At 42.2% G+C, this 21,304-nt stretch overlaps 1 protein-coding gene across 1 annotated transcript in view; it reads right to left on the bottom strand.

The window, feature by feature from the left end:
- Positions 1–11,185: 11,185 nt before the first annotated feature.
- KCNK1 (potassium two pore domain channel subfamily K member 1) overlaps positions 11,186–21,304 on the bottom strand; it is a 33,494-nt gene continuing 23,375 nt past the window's right edge. The window contains exons 3-4 of the mRNA XM_009281826.1: positions 14,535–14,930; positions 11,186–11,723 (exon numbers count right to left, since the gene is read on the bottom strand). Coding sequence (XP_009280101.1) covers positions 11,464–11,723; positions 14,535–14,930 — 656 coding nt within the window. The 3' untranslated portion in view covers positions 11,186–11,463. The remainder of the gene's footprint in view (positions 11,724–14,534; positions 14,931–21,304) is intronic.

Genomic DNA, 21,304 nt, shown 5'->3' with positions numbered 1-21,304 from the left:
TATTATTATTATCATCATATTATTATTATCATTTTATTTCAATTATTAAACTGTTTTTATCTCAACCCACGAGTTTTTCTCACTTGTGCTCTTCCAATTCTCTCCCCCATCCCACCGGGTGGGGGGGGAGTGAGCGAGCGGCTGTGTGGTGCTCAGTTGCCGACTGAGGTTAAACCACGACACAGACAAATGAGAAAAGGGTTACTCGGAAACAAGAGATGATTCTCGCTGTTTCTTAAGGGTAGATTAAATAGCTTGTGTTATGTAGCCGTGTTAACAGAAGACTGAGAGAGGGTGGGATTACATTTGAGCAATAAATACAGGAAAAGAGAATAATTCTTTCCATTCTGATAAAAGCTGCTACAAGATCGACCAGGTGTACGGTGACCCTGAAAGAATTTGGGTTGGAAAGAAGAAGAAGATATTTAATTTTAAGAAATAAAGTGCCAGAGCAGCCTTTGAACAGGGATGCTGGGAGAAGGTATCTGACTGTTACAAGATAATGTCAGATTAGGTTACAGAAGAGATTCTGCGAACACGGGGATGGTTCTCGGTTTTGGAAACGATGGTGTCAGATACGGGGTTTCAATTCCTTTAGTATTATTCAGTGTTCCGGTTGAAAGGAGACTCAGTCACGTGCATTTGTGACACTGGGTCTAGCTGTTCAATCCCATGCTCGGCCGGTTGCCTGGTTATCCCCAGGCTTCAGGACAGATTTTTCTCTTTCTTGCGTGATCCTGTTCATTTTGATTTTGGTTTTTACTCTTCTCTAGGGCACCAGAGCCGTTGCAGGCAGCAACAGGGTGTCGGCCTGGGTGTGTGGATGCCTCAGTGGCACAGAGACCACTTTAGGCACCCAACCAGTTTGTGTCTCCCCCCAGCCCAGAGTGGCCCAGGTCAGCTGAGACTACGTGACCATTTTGCTTGCTCTTTTCCATGAAATTTTAAGTTGCATTAGATGTGAGGGAGGGAGACTCATGTTTGGCAGCTGACAGCATGAAACTGAACAAAAGAGCGTGGTGCCATCTGCAATTGAGAAGGCCTTGCAACTGATGGACTTTTTCCTCTGACCTGGACTGAGTCGAGTCCTGCAAACATTTCCACACGTCAGTACATCTGGTTTGGGAGAGAATCTCTGATTTCGGGGGAAATTTACCTACAGAAATCACGAGTATTTGTAAAGTGGGGCTTTCAGCCTGTACCCTTCCCAAGCTGAATGGTCATCCAGGCTTTCTTGTTTTACTAGAACAGGAGAACCAAATCCTATTAAGTGACAACAAATAGAAAACATTGCATATAAATACCCTGAGAGGTAACAACCCATTTAAACATAACCAAAGGAGCTGCTAGTAATTTAAAGTGCATATTTTTTACCCAGGAATATTTCCCAGCCACTGATCTGCAGTGTAAATGGGCATGAAGTCTTTTTTCCTCAGCAGGAGTGCTGTTTACCCAAAACCTCCTTCAGAACCAGTCTTGCCCAGCCATTAAACACACTCGATGTATTTAGATTAAACCATTTGACAGGAACATCTCTCAGAGGACCGATAACTGAGTAAGACTTAAGCTTGTTAAAAACATATACGACTCTGCCACAGCTTTAATACATACCTACAGCCGATATGAAGCCTAAGTCTCTATTTGTTTTGAGTTTGTCCCCCTAGATTATAAATATTTACCCAGCACCTCCCAGCCTGTCACAAATATTTTCCTGTAATCCATTTAGCTGGACTTTCAGATTAAACAGCATCATATAGAAGAAGAGCTGTTAGTGCTATGGCTTGTACCCAGCATTAAAGTTTGGATGCAAAATAGGCCAAATTTACATTAAAAATTGCTAAGCTCCCATGGGAGCGTGTATCTGGCTGCTGCGTGAGGGCGGGAATACGAATTGAATCTAAACAAGAGAGGAACAGAAATTCACATCCCAGCTCTGTGCTTGTTCTTGCTTCCTCACAGTCCTTCAGAGACCAATTTGTCATTAAGGAGCTGAATTTGGGCTCTTGGGATTGAGGGAGAAGTCCCAGGTCTCATACACGCTTCTGGTTCTCGGATAAACTCTGTGTGTCAATACTTTCATCTCTGGTAAAATAGTAGCACAAATACGAAGGGGACAGAATCTGGCTGCATGTCTAGAGCGTGATAGAGCCCTGATCTATCATCATCAGCGTTTATAAAATCAATAAACAAGATAAACTTGATTCCTTTTGAGAGAGGTGCAAAACTACTGGCTGAAATTGGAGCGGTAATTCCTTGTATTATTCAACACATGGGTTTTCTACTGATTTTATATCTCACACCTCATGAGATGCGAGGGGTTGTTAAAATGCCAGATTGACCACGTGGCCTCAGGAAATGCCTCATGGAGCTGCCAACATGATGGAGCTGGGACACCATCATGTTGCTGATGCTGTGCCTCTAAAAATAATTTAAAAATAAGCTTGGTATGCATTCAAGAAGGGTGGTACCCCCCGGGTTACAGGATGACTGCAAAGTGTAAGAGCGATAGAAAGGTAGAAAAATAGTGGAAGCAAATGGTTGTGGCTGACAGCGTTAGCGATCCTGCTCAGTCAGTTTGGTGCATACAAATCCTCTTGTTTCATGGGATGCGGCGAAATGACCTTCCTGGGGTCTTGCTGAACTGGACTTGTGTGCTTTCCATTTATTCCTGCTTCTCTGCTCCAGTTGTCATCTCTGGGAGTTTCCCCCCAGCTTGGATTTTGCAGCTGGGGAAGAAAGTCCTGGGTAACTATTTGCCCAGTGGATCTATTTTTGTTCAAGTGTCAGTCTCCTGTCTGTGTACAGATCAATACATAATTCTGTTTAGTTACCAAACTCACATTTAAGGACATTCAGGACTGGAGCCATTGGAAAAAAAATTGACATTTTGAGATTAGTTTTTGTTTCAATGCATAACATGCAAAGAAAAAAAACCACGTTATTAGCCTCCTTTGTGAGAAATGAGATAGCAATACTTGCACTATCAAAATAATCAGTAACTTGGCAGATACTCACAGGTTTTTGGATAGTTTGGACGTGGGTCCTCGGTGCCTGACTGAGGACATTGCCTTACCCACCTCGGTATCCTGGAGTTAGGGCTCTTGCCTCACGTCTAAAAGGAAATTGCAGCCTCAGCTGCATTTTAATCAAAGCCAGACCTCACTAAGGGGGTTGGTTGTAGCACAAGTGTCCCCGATGCGCATCACGGGGGCAGTGTCTGTCACAGGAGGATGGTTACAGCCCTACAGCAGCTCCAGTGAAGGCAACAGATTATTTTTTTTGAGCTGTACCCTGAAGTTAATAAAAATACATCTCTCCCCTCTCCCTGCAACGAACGCCCTTCCTGCAAGGTGCTTCACTCCTGACCAAGGGTGCATTTATACTCTCACACGTGTGCTCAACACCTTGTTGATGCCCGAGGCGCTGTCAGGAGGGCGAGAGGATTGATTGCCTAAAATTAGTGCTCTGAGATTGCCTGAAGTAAATGTGTACTTCCCCCTTTCAGGGGGTCAGCCCATGTTTCTCTGAGCTCTGACAACCTCTCACATCCTGAGGGTCAACACAAGACGCAAACAGCTCCTGCCCAGCAGGCTGGGCAGCTGGGCTGGAAGGGGGTTACAAAGGTCCTGGCTCTCATAGGGCGCAGCAGATCGTGTTTAAAATCAGGGTCTCTGTTTCAGACCCTTAGGACCATCTGGGGCAGAGAGGACTGTCCCCATGCATCTCCCCCAGGGTTAGCAGGGGTAGGGACAAGCACCTCGTGCGCTGCAGCCCCAGCTGTGGCACCAGCCATGCCCCATGGGACTGGGTGAGGAAAGGGATGAAGGGAAACCTGGGGGTCCCCAGGGAGACGGAAAGCATGGCGGTAGGGGCATGGTGGCTCATACCATCTCCCCTTTCCGCTCCACGGCCACAGCCCAGCCCCTCTGCAGAGGTACCACCCTGGGTACTGGCAGGAGCTTGGCACCCTGGTTTCAGTGCCTGTGCTGAAAAATGCACGTTGAAAAACTGAACCAGGAATGAGCTGAGCTTTTGACAAGGTGCTTGCGTTCAGCACCCAGAGGAGCTCAGCCTGCTTCGCCTGTTAAAGAGGACATTGAGGGATGCTCATCTTCTCGGGGCAAGCCGATAGCTAATGTAATATGGTCTGTCACCTAGCAGACAGAAACATCAGAAAACCCTATAGAAATGCTGCTTTTGGAACAATTAATTAGAAATTGTGCAGCCAGACAAGGGAAACGGGAAATTTTTAACAGAGAAGGTAATTAGTGTCTGGGACAGGGGATGAGAGCTGGGGTAGAGTCTCTGTCAGACTTGGAAATCTGATCTGTCCTAATACAGCTACTGCTGATGTGTCTTGGGTCCTGTAAGAGGTCAGGGAAGAGCATCACAAGGGTAATTTCTGCCTTTAAAAGACAGAAATGCATCTTTTCTCTCAACACCTCCTAATTTTTACAGATTCACTAGTTCCTACTTCTCTGTGTTTCTTTGCAGTACACTTCAAAGCCCCCCACAACTCAGTGTGGAAGATTAAAAGTTAAGTAACTTCAAAAAGCAACACACACACACCCCCCTTTGATAATCCTGATACTGAATTATTTCACTCCTTTCTTCATGCTGCAGCAGGCGCAGGTCCTTCCCCAGGGGCCCAAGCAGGCTGTCTGCCCCTGCCCCCTCCAAGTCCCACCGCGTCCCCTCCTTTACTGGCCGTCTTCGCTATTTACCTTCGGCCTCAGAGCAGCTGTGGTCTCTCCTCTTGCATCCCAGGGAGGCTGCTCTCCCCTCACCGCTCCCCGGGCAGCCCCGTCTTCTCAAGGCCGGGGCAGGCGCAGGTCCTTCCCCAGGGGCCCAAGCAGGCTGTCTGCCCCTGCCCCCTCCAAGTCCCACCGCGTCCCCTCCTTTACTGGCCGTCTTCGCTATTTACCTTCGGCCTCAGAGCAGCTGTGGTCTCTCCTCTTGCATCCCAGGGAGGCTGCTCTCCCCTCACCGCTCCCCGGGCAGCCCCGTCTTCTCAAGGCCGGGGATGTTACTTGCAAGCCTTCCCGGGGCAAAGATCGCCTGCCTCCATGCTCGCACGGGCCTGTCTTCTCAAGGCCGGGGATGTTACTTGCAAGCCTTCCCGGGGCAAAGATCGCCTGCCTCCATGCTCCGCACGGGCCTGGACAGCCAGGGGATATTCTCATCTCTGAGCATGGTTCAGCAGTACCAGGTCAAGCTCCCTGGGAGGTGGGGTATGAAATAAGGTCATCTTCTTCTTTCGTATTGAGTTTTTCTTTTCTCTGAACATGCAGTAGGAATTTGAGTTAAATGGAGCACGGATTTTAATTTTTGCATAATAAATTTCAAACAAGGCGTTGTTGGCCCACGCAAATAGGATTAATCCACAAAAACAGCTAACTAAACATTTGGGGGACTTAATCCCAAAGGTGATATGGTACTTTATTACTGGACATCAGTATTTTTTGCATCTCTGTTCAGGAAGCATGCCTTGAATCACAGCTGCCAATCGCTAAACTATTTTAACAGATCTTTGCCCATGATCAGGAAACCAGCCCAGGAATGCAGAATTAGGATTTGCCAATTCCCTTTTAAACTGATGTTAGAGTTTGCTGCCTTCTGTTTATGCAAGCATGCTAATTAATTTTTGCCCGTGCGTGGCTGAGACGGAAGCTTTAAAGTTGTAGGATAACGTGGCATTGCAAGCCAGAATAAAATTAGAGTCTAAATAACGCCCAGAAGCACAGCAACAATGCACTTAAAAAGAAAAATAATGTAATTTAATTCTTCTAGATGAGCTAGTTGTTCTTATAGTCATTACATTACTAGCGGCATGAACTCTGGCTGATGTAGAGAGCACAGCCGGGTGAATTGTACAGTCCTTATGTGCCAGACGTTGGAACTAGTTTTAGAAATAAATTGGTACGCTTAGTGGTGGCTGCAGCTGAAGTTAATGTATACTCATGGGCAGGGGTGGGGCCTTCCCAGTGACTAGCTGTCCCCACACCTATTCCCATCACCGCTCCTCCTCAGGGCAGATGGTACACGAGTCCCTTCCGTTCTCTTAACCTCACCTCGCCACCTGCTGAAGTGGCCCAGCTAGGTACTGGTGAGCGCTTAGGGACCGTCAGTGAACATTGTGAGTCACATTCTTAAATGGGGAAGATAAATTCAGAAGGTTGAATGGGTTGACCAGTCTCAAAAAATTAGGCATAAAGAAACCGAGTCCCAGTTCTATGTGCTACTCCGGATACTTGCACACATATACTATATGCTCAAGACTGCAAGACCTCTGGGATTAGCACAAAACGGGTTTGGGGAGCTTCGAGCCTCCAAGGAGAGTGGGTTTCTCACTTTTTAAGGTAGAGGTTTCACTTTTCTCTTTCCAGACAGCCTGGACTCTAAAAGAGAGGCAGCCCCAGGGCCAGGCAGTGCCCTGAGCCACATTTGCCCCTGGAAAGTTTCAGCGGTGATGCTGACTTACACTCCTGCTCACGGGTCTGAACACTTAGTGAACGTAATACAAGAAAACTTGTTGTGATAACAAGCATAACTCGCTTCAGGGAGCACAGGGACCATCTACACTGGGGAAACGCCAAACCGTTTTTCTGATTCGTAGTATACTGGGTGCAACTGAAGTAAGAGAGCTGCAGACTATAGACAAATTGTGAAAAAGCTAATTCCATTGAACTTTGTTTCAGATGACTTTTGGCAACGTCCTTCCTCCTTCCTTCACCTAGAAGCACTTTGCTCTTACTCATAGCGACAGAAAACGAAGCCTGGTGAAGAAACTATGTGGTCACGTAGCAGCCTGCCAGGATGATTTTGTCCTGACGTTGGCTGTCAGCCCGTGCACCTGCTCCCAGCCACACTGTCCCTCCTCATTACCTAAATCTGTCATTTGGCCCCAACCGCCACACGTGAGGCAGTCTCGTTGCCAGCTAAGGCAACGGCTGACAAACACGCATCATCACCAGCAAAATAACTGCATCACAACACTCATAATCCGTGGCAGCGCGATGACCTTTGAAGATAATTGGGACAAGAAATCCATGGTAAAAAGCAAGTAGAATGTTAACTTAGGAAGTGGTGAGACTAACACCGTAGGCATTAAAAATGACACACATCAAGTACCTAATATGCATTAGCCACCATGTAAATTTGCAGAGCTAGTCACGGTGATTTAAAAAATTACTGTTTCTGTTTGAAACAAGCAACGTGAAGATATACATTTTTTTGGCTATCTAGGAGTTTCTTGATACCTATTAGGATAATGATGGTTACTAGCGGAACTCTCTGCAGGGAAGAGAAACCCTGTTCTTTGGTACTGGTGCACACCTGGAATAACACCGCTTCCAGCTGTAGTAACTTTCTTTTGTTTCAGTAGAAAGCAGAATCTAGAAGAAGGAACGGATGGAATAGCATTAGGGCAGTAATGTTTTTAGCAACTTATGGTTCATCTCAGTACATTTCTGATTACTCTTTACAGAGCAAACAGTAATACGGAGTTGCAAGATTTAGCATCAGCAAACAGGTTCTGCGTATGTTCCTATCCACCCAGAGGACAGCAATGTCCGAGCAACAGTGCGTAAAAGGCCTTCCCCTGCCTTTCTTCCCTTTTTCAAGAGACCATCCCATGCAGTCGCAGTTAGTGCTACCCCACCTGGTTACTGCAAAGCACTTAACTTGAAACTGCTTTGTGGGAAAGTAATAGGTAATGTGCGTTTGATCCTGTGTGGGACAGCCTCTAACTGACTGAGACAGAGAGCACGCACATCAGTGTAGCACGTCTTCTACATATCATACCTACACTGACTTTCCACACCTCCCAGACACTATCATAGATCCAGAGCTGCACACTGCTGGGAGCTAGGAGAATATTCTGGCAAACTGTTTCTACACGCTTGCCCTCTCCTCATACAAGTTCACGCGTCTGCTCTTGGCCCTTGCCAGAGACAAAATACTGGGCTAGACAAACATTTAAGGTAATCCAGAACTGCTGCTCTTGTGCAATTGCTCTGACATAAACACCCAACTAGGTAACTTTTGTAGTGCTGGCATTAAAGCTGCAAACCACCCGAGTCGCTGAAGCTACCTACTTAGAAAATTACTCATTTCAACCTTCAGCAAGTCTTGTGTTCACCCACACCAGGTGCGACTGGTGAACCTTGGGAAGAAACTCTCTCAGGGAAGAGGACATGTTCTCAAAGGGACAAACGCGGCTGTCGCTCAGCTCCAAGATCAAAACTCAAGTGGGTTCTTCCATTTTCTTTCCCCCAACACAACTGAATGGCCTGCCAGCTCTCTACCTTGAAATAATAATAAAACACATTTATATTTAATGACTGAAAGACAAAGAGAAGATGGCAAATGTCAGCCATATGTCACCCATAGCATGGGAATAAAGCCATTAATGGGATACATGCCTGGATCAATTGAAGACAGGAGAGTGAGGATAGGACCCAGGCACTTCTCTTCTGCGTACAAGTCATTTGCTCACATTTCTAACTTCCTCTTGCAACTTTTGTTTCAGCACCGTTGTTTTACGACCCATGCTCTCCATTCGGGTTTACATGCACCCACCTCAGTTTACCTCTGGGAAAGATATGCACTTTATACTAAGATTCTTGCACAATAATCTTTCTCCTTCTAATCTGGATTCCAGTTTTAACTATTCTGATCTTGTGTGTTAGCTTCACATGAAGATGTAAAAGCTGTAGAAAATGAAGGCCGTTATTTTCATCAGTGATACCGATAACCTGCAGTGACAGTTTTTCAGATTTCCGCAAATATTGGAGTAGTTAGGTTATAAAGACAAGATAAATGTTATGCCACTATCTTTTATTTGCTGTAATCAGTCAGCATCTGAAGCAAAAACAAACACCCTTCAGAATGCTTTTTTTTTCTATAGGAATAATCAGCACAATACAAACTACAATTAATATCAAGGTTAGGTAATGCACTCTGGCATTAACGGCCCCTCCTTGAATTGAGGAAGGCGAACTAAAGAATGCACAATCTTGACAAACGCAGACAGGATTTTTGCAGAGTATGTGCGTGCACGCACACCACTAAAGAAAATACTCCCACTTCATAGTGCAGGCAGGCAAAAGCCAGACTTTTTATTTAAGTTTAAAATAACAAATACTCACCTACATCACAGTATACTGCTTAGTTTATCGCTTCTGCTTTGAATTCTGTGCTTTCATTTCACGTGTCTACATTTTGCAATTGTGTACACACAGCAAAATTAACTTTGTGTATCATTTAGCATCTGTGCATATCCTTTAGAGCTTAATGTTACAGAGAAATTAAAAGAAATCTTGAATTTTAACATACTGAAAACAATCAATAAAATTCCACTGAAAAAACAGTATAAATGTTTCTTGCAGTACAGTACTCAATTTTATGTCATTGTCATTTTAATGCCATAGTTTTCAATTGTTCACTGTATAAAGAGAAGCCTAGGGAAAAAAAATTATCTAAAATGCCACTCCTAAGTCTGTTAAACTCTGGTGATTTATGATATATGTACAGTATATAAATATATTTATGTATATATGTACATATATATTGGTTAACATTCATTATAAATAGAACTGTGTTAACTTAAGCAGTATAAAAATAGCCACTTTCCTGGGAACATGCAAACACAGTATGCTCTCACCTAATCTATAAAACCCAAAACAACCAAAACCTTTAGCTCTGGTTTTCTATAAATATAAATTTTAATTGAAGACTTTCAGCTGATTTAACCATAAAGTAAGTTTTTCCAGTAAAGATATAAAATCTGTTTGATGCTAGCTATAATTAAGCTCAAACACAGTATATTTTAGGTTATTTACTTTCAAGTATTTTTCCCACGTGCGCTAAATCTAGACACATTGCATTTTTTTCTTTTACAGTAAAATATTATTCAGCTCTAAACACGAAAAGCCAAATTACAGGCAATCTGGCATGCTTGCACTGCAGGGAAAAGGCTCTCCTCTACGCTATTCCTATGTGGGAGGCTGTCCTAATATGGCTATTTGTGCTCCAGATCTTTTGTTCATTGCAAAGCATTATCAGGGTTCCCATATCGTAGATTCTTAAGGCCAGAAGAGAGAGTACTACAACCACTTAAGTCTCATCTCCTGCTCGCTGAAATTCACTCCAAGGTCCCCGCATTCAGCACAGTGACTGGTAGCTGGACTAAAACACCTCTCCTGTTACAGCCAAAGAGGTTCCAGCTTCAGAAGTTTGAGCGAGATCTTGACTTTTTAGTGACTTTTCCCAAGGGGAAAAAATTTCGGTTCCATCCGAACCAAATGTGACATTTTTCCTTTTTTCTTGCCATATGAAAAACTGAAAAATTGTTTTGCCCTGAAACATTCCCTTCTCCTCCAAAGTGTTCTGAGTACTAGTTAGAAAAGCAAAAGAAGAAAAAGGGGCTACGTTCAAAGGTCACACTATTTCTGTTCCTCTGCTTAGCTATCAGCTCAGCAGAGAGCACACACTGGGTTGGACTGTGGAAGAAAGCGCCGAGTCCTTCTGCTGCTGAACAGATTTCAACCATCCACTAGGAGAATGCCATAAGCACGACTATGCCAATCATGGCATACGCTGACTCTTTTTCATTCCATTCCACATAGCTAAAAACCCACTCCTGCCCATTTCAGAAGACAGAGGACTGAAATGCAGCCGTCTCCCTTCCCTACAACCCCATCTCACCCAGCACTTTGAATTGGTCTTGCTATCTCTCAGAGTTTACAAAAGTATTTCATACAAAGACAAACAGCGTGGAAGACTCAAGGCACACTCTCTTCAGGACAACATTTTTTTTGTGATTAGGGGACCTTTTAAGGAAGTAGGAAATGTGAATGTAAATGGCATGGACAAAGAAGGGACCGGAGCCTTGTTCGTTCATTCCTAGAATTATTATTTGCACCTGCAAGTTACTGGGTAATAGAGGGAGGATCTAGATACTCCCCACCTCCAGCAGATCTATAGATACTGCTCTGGAAATGTTTTCCAAATTAAGATATTTGGTGTGTTTGGATTAAATCTGTGACTACACTTCTGACAATCAAAAATGCACATCCCAAAATTTGCTATGTCACCCAGTTGCAAGACAGGGCGTGCAACTAAATGAGTTGGATGTCAGTGAAGGCCTACTCTCTTGAAGATGCTGGATGGAGTTGCTTGTGCAAGCCTTTCTCTCTGGCACCTCTGAAAGTGGTACAACTAACTCCTCATCCCTCAAGCAAAATGGCCTAATGTTCCCAGCCACATCCTACATTTTTTCCCTATTCCCAGGGTGGCTCCCACATTTTTCCCAGAAGTCTTTTCTATGTCAGAAGTGATGAATCCTTGGTAAAGTAGCACAGTCTTCCAGCTTTTGTATTTTCATTAAGAAAATATGAGGCGTACTATTTCTTATGGTAAGTAGCATAAATGCACCAAAACAATGGTATGGATACCCCTGTATTAATTGTTTAGAGAGCTGTCATTGGAAGTTGGGGACTGGGAAGTCACAAAAGGCTCGTTTGCCTTCTGATCGTCCTTCATAGAGGCTGCTTGGTCTGAGATGGAAGAGAAGGAGAGCTGGTCATGTTCCATTATATGCACTTGGTCCTCTTCCTTGTCCTTCTTCACATAAAACAACTTCCTAAACTTTTTGAGCTCATGGAGTTCACAGAAAGTCTCGAGAACCACCAACATTGCAATAAGGCCCAGCAACAGATAACCTGGGTACAAAAAAAAAAAGTGTTTTAATTATTAGCAAATTAAGTGGGGCTGGAACAGTTTTAACCCTGCAACTTTTCCCACCCCTGTCATCTCTAAATAGTATGTTAATTTTTTTTATGACCCAGTTTCAGAGCTTTGCCAAATCCTTTTTTTCCTGTTTCATTCTACAATCAAGAAGACCCCGCATAATCAAAAAAAGTACTAGTGGCTAATACTAAAATTTACCACATGCACGCTCCCTCATTTACTTACGACCTTCCTGATTAAGTGCTCTTCAAAAGGTTTTTTTCCCTTAATATTCCTACATGTTACAAACAGAAGTAAAAATATGGCAGCTAATTATGGTTTTGTTGTTTGTACCAGTTTAGCAGGGCGAATCCCTTATATATTACTGAAAACTTTTGAATTATTTTCCTTTAAAATTATAAGAAGATATCCAACACCCTGAAATGAGTGGAAAAACAAAGCAACTAGAAATGTGTACAAAACCAATAAAAATCAAAATGAAAAATTACTGTAAAATTACTGCTGATATTTTAAAAACCTGACAAAGTTGCTATATCTGATGACACCTTGAAGATTATTTGCAATGTTTTACTAACATACATAAACTGTCCAAACTTGGAAGTGTTACTTAAATGGTATTACTGATGACTTTGGTGGTGTACTGACTCTGATTTTTAAAGGTCTCATAGACTGAGACTTTTGGAAATGGAGCTTCATATGGTTAACAGCCCACTGTGCTCTTTTTTTTTTTCCTCTCCAAACATATGCACCTAGAATTTGAGGGAAGGTGTTAAAATGAGCACTTCTTAATCTCAATGTTTCATTAGATCCCTGCTACTGATCATTACAATTTAAGGAGGAGCATGACTATTTGAATATTGTATCATTTCAATGAGTAAATCAAGCAGAAGCTAAGTGTATAATTATTAGTCCAACGTGCTCATCCAAAGGCTGAACATTAAATGTGCTGAAAGATCAACACAGATTAATTATTATAATCTGCATATGGCCACTGTTCTGTTACCTAAAGGCATAAATATTTCACCTGTAGTTACAGATTATTCACTGGCAATAACACCCTCCTTTTCCTTCCACGAGCACCATTAAATCCATATTGCAATACCAGGTACTGATCTAAATCAGCACTACAGCTAAAATTTATGAATTGTTTTTAAGCTTTATCTCATGACATCAAATGGGAGCTATGCATTAACACAAGGAAGATGTGACAAAGCTATGCCAAAAGGCATCTACAAATCTGCACTGAGAATTTTGTAATTATCTCTGAAACCCAGTCTAGCTGATCACCACTTGATTTAGAACAGGACTTGTGTTCTCCTAAAAATTCTTGAAAAGCCTGTAGCACTCATTAAGCATTTTCTGATGTAGAACTCCAAAACTTTTCTTGAAGAAAATTTAGGTTCAGCAAGAGAAAACTTTTTATACATCCTGTTTGGTTCCTTGAATTGTTCACATGAAAGGAAAAAGAATAATTTAAAAGTTATGACCTTAAAAACTGCTGAAATTAAATATTCTAAGGTCATAACTTTGCCTAAAAGCCACTTTTTCCTTTTAGTATTTCCTGCAATTTATTTCCTAAGTGTTCTAAAGTTTGAAAAAGGATAACCTGAGTCATAATGTTTTCTTCGGATTTTGAGTTTTCAGTACAGCTAGAATTTTTACAAGGCCTGACTTTTACGAGGCGTGACTTTCTCCATTCACTTCATCATTTAGCATCCCCAAATCAACTCTGCAGATCAGCAGGGTAATAATTAAAGCTACTGCTGGTAAGATAAACACGATGGGTAGAGGGGGAAATCTCCTGCAATGACTACAGGCCTGGCAGGAGAATAAAATAAAGTGTTCTGTTGGCTAGTTCAAGGCCCTGCTTCAAGGAATGAAAATTCAAGGCCCAATCTTTCTTTAGGTAAAACACAAAACCAAGTTAATAGACACTTTGCCTACACTAAGACTGCTGGATCATGCACAGGAACACATACAAATGCAGACCAGTCTAAGAAATGGACCTGACAAGAAAGGTTTGTTTTGGCCGTTCAGATCTTTTAACCGGTGCATCTGATGACCCAGGACTGCACAGACTGAAGCCGTATCAGAAACTGGGATGCTTCAAAACACTGTCACTGGAGAATATTGCCCTCAGCGTACATTCAAGCAGAATGCCAAAACAAAGATAATTTTCTTAGCTCTACTTTGATCAAATCACTGATCACTGTGCCTCTCTTCTGTGTCAAACATAATGAAACAATTTAAATTTAATATTTGTGGTCTTACTTTGCTATCATCTCAGTCTACTTGTCTCTGTTTGACAGCTGATATGTACCAGTGCCAGATTCAGCTACCTTCTGTTACAACTGGAGTCAGAAACTTTGCTGTTCTGCTCATTTCCCATTGCTCCTCGATTCGTCTCTGTTCACCTGTCAGCTCACCTTGAGATGACCTTAGGTTACAAGGATCATCTTCCTGGGTCTGTGATGCACTGAAATCTTAGCCCAAGATGCTCATAACCATTTTCATAACAGTAATGTGAGCATTTTTTCTACTATTAATAAGAGAGTAAGAAGCTATGGTTTAGCACAATGGAATTCTGGTTTTAGCTTTTTCTTTCTTAACTAAGAAAACTGACCTTATTTAAAGGTCTCCCCTTTGCACAGCTACCTACAATGCCCAGTTTGCTAGCTGACAGCTCACAAAACAATCGCCATCCACAGAATGGAGAGGGAAAGTCTGATTTTTTTTTCCCCCCATAAAATGTCTTTTATTTAGCTGGTTAGTTTGACACTTACATGTAATTCCGATTTTATACAGCTCTCGGAATTTTTGATTGTAGCCTTCTCCTGGCACATAGTCTCCGAGGCCAATGGTGCTCAGGGAAATGAAACAAAAGTAGAAAGATTCCAAAAAATTCCAGTCATCTTCCAGAACAGAAAATATTGCTGCTGGGATTAAGAAGAAGCACGAGACAGTGATGAACCCAAGGACTATAGCGTGGATGATTGCAACAACCTGCTTGGAGAAGCCCCAGCGAATGTGGAAATACAGTACAGGCCGCCTGGTGACATATACAATGATACGTTGTACCACTGCCGTCAGGAAAAGCAGTGTAAATGGGATCCCGATGACTGAGTAGATGATGCAGAAGGCCTTTCCTCCATCAGATAAAGGCACTGTGTGTCCATAACCTGGAACAAAGCAGAGGAGGCATAGGTTGAGCTAAAGCTCAGAGCTCACGTACCAATTTGATATTGGCTATATGGTTTGAGAAAAAAATAACGCTTCACTATTGCTAATTCTGAATCCTGCTATTCTTGACAAATGCTGTTCAAAGGTCTGTTTTAAGCAGGCAAACAAAGCCTAAGTACTAGGAATAAGCAAGTAAAAATAAAAAATATTTTTATTTCAAAATTGTGAATGTAATTGTAGAAATGCTTATTTTGGAGAAGGAAATAATGCCTAGACAGGAGTGGGAACCTATGCCAGGAAATCTGTGTTTTATTCTGGGTTTTCCTGCTGACCCTTTTGTTTAGTTTTACAAAGTGATGTAACTTCTTTTACCCACCTTGTCAAGTGGAATAATCCATACTTCAGAAAAATGCTCCTACATCTACTCTGTAGTAAAACACTGTATCTAAAAGCAGAACAAACATTTTCACAGCAAAACTCCTGGGATCTAACCACTGTGGCTGGATTTTTGCGTAGTCATTTACACACTAGAAGCATCAATAGTGATCTGTTCAGAGTGCAGGCATATATCCACTGGTGTATAGGCTGATCACAGCCAGCCATCTCAATTCCACAAATGCGTGCAATTACACTTGTACCCAGCACCAGCAGCTATGCTGCCAAAGCACACTCTGCCAGACAGCCTGGCTCTAAATGTAAATCATAGGCACAGAAGAGAACAGTAAATCCAGCATAAACCAGGAATGCTTTCTTCTGTTTGCCAACTAAAAAATGAGTATTTTGTTTTCATTGCAGTAAGGAAGAGGAAATTGCTTGAAATCTAGTTTGGGCAGTCTTTACACTGGTATCAAAGCAAGCAAGTGCAGACAGGCCCCAGTAATTCTGCAGTCCCAAATCTGCCAGCTCATTCGGGTTACGTTAGTGCTGTACAACGAAGCATTTTCCAGAGCTACTGCAACTAGCTACCTTGAGGAGCCCAGGCAGAGCCCAGTGCGTACTGGGTTATGCTGCTTCTGATCTCTGAACTGGGCTCACTCTGCACTCACCCAGTCTGCCCAGTGCAGCACTGGACCAGGCAGACATTCCCTGAGGGCTCCTGGGAACACCCTGCCTGCTTCCCTGTGAAACCAGCTGCTCTGCAAGCCCCTTCAGGTTTTATATGAACACAAGAGATTTCCCCTCTACACTAATGAATTTAACAGTAGAAGCATTGCTCTTTTAAGTTGTCCAGCGGAGTAAGAAAAGGAAATGTTCTTTTTGTTTAAGATGCATAGAGACACTTCCAGACAATGAAAGATGGGCAAAACTTCTTATCATTACAACGTACAAAGTCTTAGAGAAGAAACGCATGAGGTGTACTTTCTCCGTGTTAGCTAACCCGACAGGAAACTTCAGTTGTATTTGAATTTTAATGACATTATGAATAATTTACCCAAGCTCAGTCTTTTGAACCCCAGAAAATTGTGTCAATTAATGGCTTTTTTTCCTTGCTCACCTTCTGTTTGCTTTATCTGCTTTGAGATAAGAGAACCGGAACTGCACAGAGCACGCCAGATGCAGATGAATCAGATTTATGAAGTTGCAGAGAAGGTTTCTCACCTTGCATTCTACTCCGTCCCTAATAACGCCAGACACTTGACTGGCATTTCTGACTACCACTGAGCGACACTTTCTTGGCCCTGTCTATCAGAACCCCAGGATCTTGCCTCTCAGAGGTGTCTGGGAATCCAAGGGTGCAGATCCCATCACTTCGTATGTGTGAACCGTATGACTGATTTTGCTGTGTGCATGACTTAAGATTTTATCCGCAGACATTTTCAAGTGCCATTTTATGGCCCAGTTGCCCTGCAGCTCTTCCATCATCCTTACTGCTTTAATAATTTAGTAATGTCTTTAGTAAACTTTGTTACCTCCCTCTTCTGGGTCATTTATGATTACGTTGAACAGCACGAGCCCCAACACAGGCCTCCAAGGAACAACCCTCGTGACATTCCCCTACTTCAAGAACTAACCATTTTCTCCTACTCTGTTTTCTATCTTTCCCTATCTCACATCCATATGAGGACCAGCCCCAGTTGCTTAGTTTTCCTGAAAGCACTTTGTGACAATCAACTCCAAGTTTGGAAGAGAAGAAACATGTGTGTTTTGAGTAGATCATAGGACATCTAAAACTGACCCATGTGACACAAATACAAAAAAGGCAACTGCAATGTTCCACCACATCAAGGTGTCTTCAGTAAAGCAGAACTAGAGGTGTGTTATTTGAGTAAGACGCAGATCAGACCTCATCTGGACTAATCTACCTCATTCTGTATATCCACGCTTAAAGAATGAATTCACACTGGAAGAAGAGCACAGAAAGGTTACTGAAACCATCAGGAGAATAGACTATTTTATGAGAGGAAGATAAAAATGGTTGGCTTCCTCGGCACAGCTGAATGGAGGCTGAAAAGTGATACAGTATCTCCCTGTTACTGCATCAGCATACAAGTACTACCAAGGGAAAAGAAATGCTTTAGATGAAGAATAATATTGCCACACAAACAAATAGCTCTGATGTAGCATGAATAAATTTAGTCTAGAAATTAAAAAAAGGTTTTTAAGCTTCAGAGAAGAGTTTTGGAGCAGCCATCCACTTTTGGTACTGGGGAAAGAACCCAGCTATGTTTAAAATGGAGCCTGATGAAGCTTGGTAACTTTATGGATGGTGCAATATCATGAGGCTACACATGACAAGCAGAAATTGAGCTTGCAGACCTAGAAAGTCCCTTGCAAGCTCCAGGTTCCTAAATTTAACATATGTTTGCACAGTACAATTAAGCCAAGCTTTCATTAAGTTGAACCCAAACATCTGCATGATGCATACAAAAAAAAAAAAAAAAAAAAAAAAAAATAATCTCTGACACATTTGTCGGTTCATTATGCACAGGGCACGTTGATGGTGATTTAATTCCAGCCTCTGCGCTGACCCAGGCAGCAATCAGCTTATTTCTTGGTGAGGAGGGGTTCTGTTACCTCTCCAATACTTCTCTCATAATTCTTTCTGAAGGACAGACATTATCCTTCCAGGTGCTACACAGTATGCACCCAAACTCAGAGAAAAGTGTAGAATGAGAAAGACTTTACTACAGGAAAGTTTGCAACAAGGTTATATTAAACTGGGTGCTCAGACTAGCCTGTCTGGTTAACCCTTACAGAAATTTTCCCGATTCACAGAATTAGTTGAATTAGCCTGAAGCAGATGCTACCTTCTAAGGTCTGCTCTGCCGTTCTGGTGAGGTTGTCACATCACTTAAGGAATAGTTGAGGGGATTGTGTACCTGCTCCTCAGCTGCTAACAATTACAGAACTGTAACACTAAAGAGCATTGACAGTTTCAGACTGAGGAGAGAATATATGCTCCACTCAACCCGCAGCAGTAAGAGGATGACATCTTCCAAAAGCAACAGATGAGTGATCACTGTTTGCTTGCTACTCAGGATACAGAGTCACTACTTGGGAATGATTACATTGAAAAGCTTGAGCTAAAACAGTCACAATTTATGAAGCTATGGCAAGTGGGGAGGAAAAAGGTCCGTATTTTTTCCCAGTATGAAATTACTTTTATGTGACTTTTCCTAACAATGCCTATAATCTTAGTCATCACTGTACAAAAGTCATTAAAAAAACCCAACACAGCCATACATTAAAAGAGATGAAATTACAGATCCAAGGCAGGAGATACTCCATGTCTGCTTTCAGACACTTGCACTCTATTGCCTCCCATCTCTGCTCCTGCACCTGTTTGTAGCTCCTTTGTACTGTAACCTCTTCAGGGAAATTCCCTTCCGTAATCCCTCCGTAAAGCGCCTAGCACATGCTAGTTCTACATAAATAATAGGTAATAAAATGTATGCCGATTTGCCTTTTTCAGTGGAAACTACCATGTTCAGAAGCATTACAATTGCAATCCTAAGATATTCTTTTTGTTGTGATAAAAGGATGGTCACAAAAAGGGGACTACTTATGAAGATATTTCTTTATTCTATCAAGGAGACTTGCTATGGGTGACTAGAATTAAATTGCCCACGTAGCATATCTCATAACTGTATTACTGATTACGAAGACAGACAAGATTTACTGAATGCTGTATTTTCATATGTATAATACAAGTATCAGATAACAATCACCTGTTTAAAAGCACTGACCTTTGAAAACCCAAACCCTCAGATTACCTGCCCAAACTCAGAAGCAAAGTGACACCAGAGATAAAAGGATATTACTCACATGTAATCCATTCTATTGTCTAGTCATAGCTTAGAGGTACCATTCCTTCAAAAAAGCTCACAGAAAAAGACGCGTGCAAGACCAGCAGGATTTGCCAAATCAAGTAAGATCAATGCTCCATCTAGTTCAGTGTCTTGAGACAGACCATATTTGATTGATCATACAAAGAGCAAAACCGCACAAGATGTAGACAATTGGGTTTCAGTTCTGTTCACATATGGGGATTTTTTCCTTAAAAGTCATTTACTCTCTTATGACTTGGAGGACTTCTACTGTTATAAGTTTATATAAATATACAAAATGTCTTTACCTGTTCTGATGTAATTTTGAATGTCATTGTAGTCTCCAAAAGTGCTTATTTTTAAAAACCATTTGAAATGCTTAAATCTTTTTACATTGGTCTTGGTGCTGTGAGTTATACAGGTCAATTATGTGTTCAATAAAATATTTACTCTTCCATTTGCTGTCTTTCAAATTAGTCTTTTGCTCTTACATATTTCTAAAAAGGCTTGGTCATGACTTTTCTATACTTTTCAGTGGTTTGTACCCCTCTCGTGCAAGCTCCTCTTTTAGTTATTTTCTCTTCTGCCTTACCTGTGTCTAATTGTTCCTGTTACATCACTTTGTAGAGAAATACGCAGAATTGATCATTGTATTCCCAGTAAGATATATTTTCTCCCTCCATTTTTATAGACCATCACACTTTGTTTTCCAGAGTCTCTATGTAGCTTACAACAATGTCCAACTCGTAACAGCCTATGTCAAACCCAGCACTAGTGTACAAGCATTTCACACCACACTTCCATCCTGTGTTAGCCTGGCACTTGTTGGCACTGGGTGTTTTCTCCTTTCATCCTTCTCAGATACTGCTTTGACCAATCTAAACAGTTCTGTATCATCACTGCTTTGTCTCTTCATAGTTCAGACCTCCCTGTAGCTCATTAATTGGTCTTCGCTCTGTTAAGAAACAGTGGCCTTCTTACAGGACTTTCGGGACCCTGAATTGAGCATTTAGTGCCAGAGTGCAGAGGTGCTGCAATTCTGTGTTGTGATAACCCAGCCTGGCCTTCCACACAGAAGTCCCCAGAGGCTGCCCCAAAGGGCAGAAGTTTGAATGTTGTAAATGGATCGGACATCAGGTGAGGCAAGCAACAGGCAAACAGAGGTGCCACAGCGCTCAGAAAGTTTCCCCCAGACAGCCTCTCCCAGGCTACGGTGATGAAGCATGGAAGGTGTGTATGCAGCACTGGCTCTTCTCTTGCCCCTCTGTTACACTCCCAGGGCATTGGCTATCCATGATTGCTCTCATGGGCTGGTCCCATGAATGGGGACCGCCATCCGCAGCACTAAAGCTCACTCCTCTCTCTCCATGAATTAAACAGTCAATGGTTTTGTTATTTTTATAAACCTTTGACATTTTCCACTGTGTTTAACAGTGAAATACATCCTTCTTCGTAACTGCTCTATTATCTTCTAAGATAAAAAAGAAATGTCAGATGATGGTAGATCTGTGTGGTAAGAGAGATCACAAGTAAGTCGCAAGTATTTCTTCTATTGCAAGGAAGAGCATAGCAGCAACCGAAGTGATCAGAAACTTGCCCTACAGAGTTCAAACCAACAACATTGTGATTGAAGTAGCTGGTTAGGAAGTTTATGTAAAGTACAGCAGCTGACTGGGCCATAAATTTGCAGGCAAAAGGTCACCTACCATACAGAATGAAAGAAATTAGAAAAAGATATGATATATTATGCAGCGTATCTACACGTGCCAAAGTATCTGCTCAGAATCAAATGATTTCAGAAAAGGTATTTTGCTTTTTCTACTTCTACAGGGTATGCGCTGGGAAGGACCAGCTTTAAAGATGGCTGAAAGGCAGGTAGTTGACCAGCCTGTTAGCACACCACTGCACATAAGCTTTTCTTCCCTGCAATACAGATAGAAAAAAGAATGTAAAGGACTGTAAACAGACATGAAAACTGGTCCATAGCTAAAAAGGTGCAAAACAGTAGCACTGTGCTGCTAGAAAAGACTTTTCAGAACTCTTAGTCAGAGGTTTGAGACACAGCAATACCATTAAAACAAGACATTAAAACAGAGGTGTATGTT

The sequence above is a fragment of the Aptenodytes forsteri genome, unplaced genomic scaffold, assembly GCF_000699145.1.
Source record: "Aptenodytes forsteri isolate BGI_AS27 unplaced genomic scaffold, ASM69914v1 Scaffold132, whole genome shotgun sequence".
Classification (NCBI taxonomy): Eukaryota; Metazoa; Chordata; class Aves; order Sphenisciformes; family Spheniscidae; genus Aptenodytes; species Aptenodytes forsteri.
The sequence above is the reverse complement of the archived record's forward strand: the minus strand, read 5'-3'. Positions and strand labels throughout refer to the sequence as shown.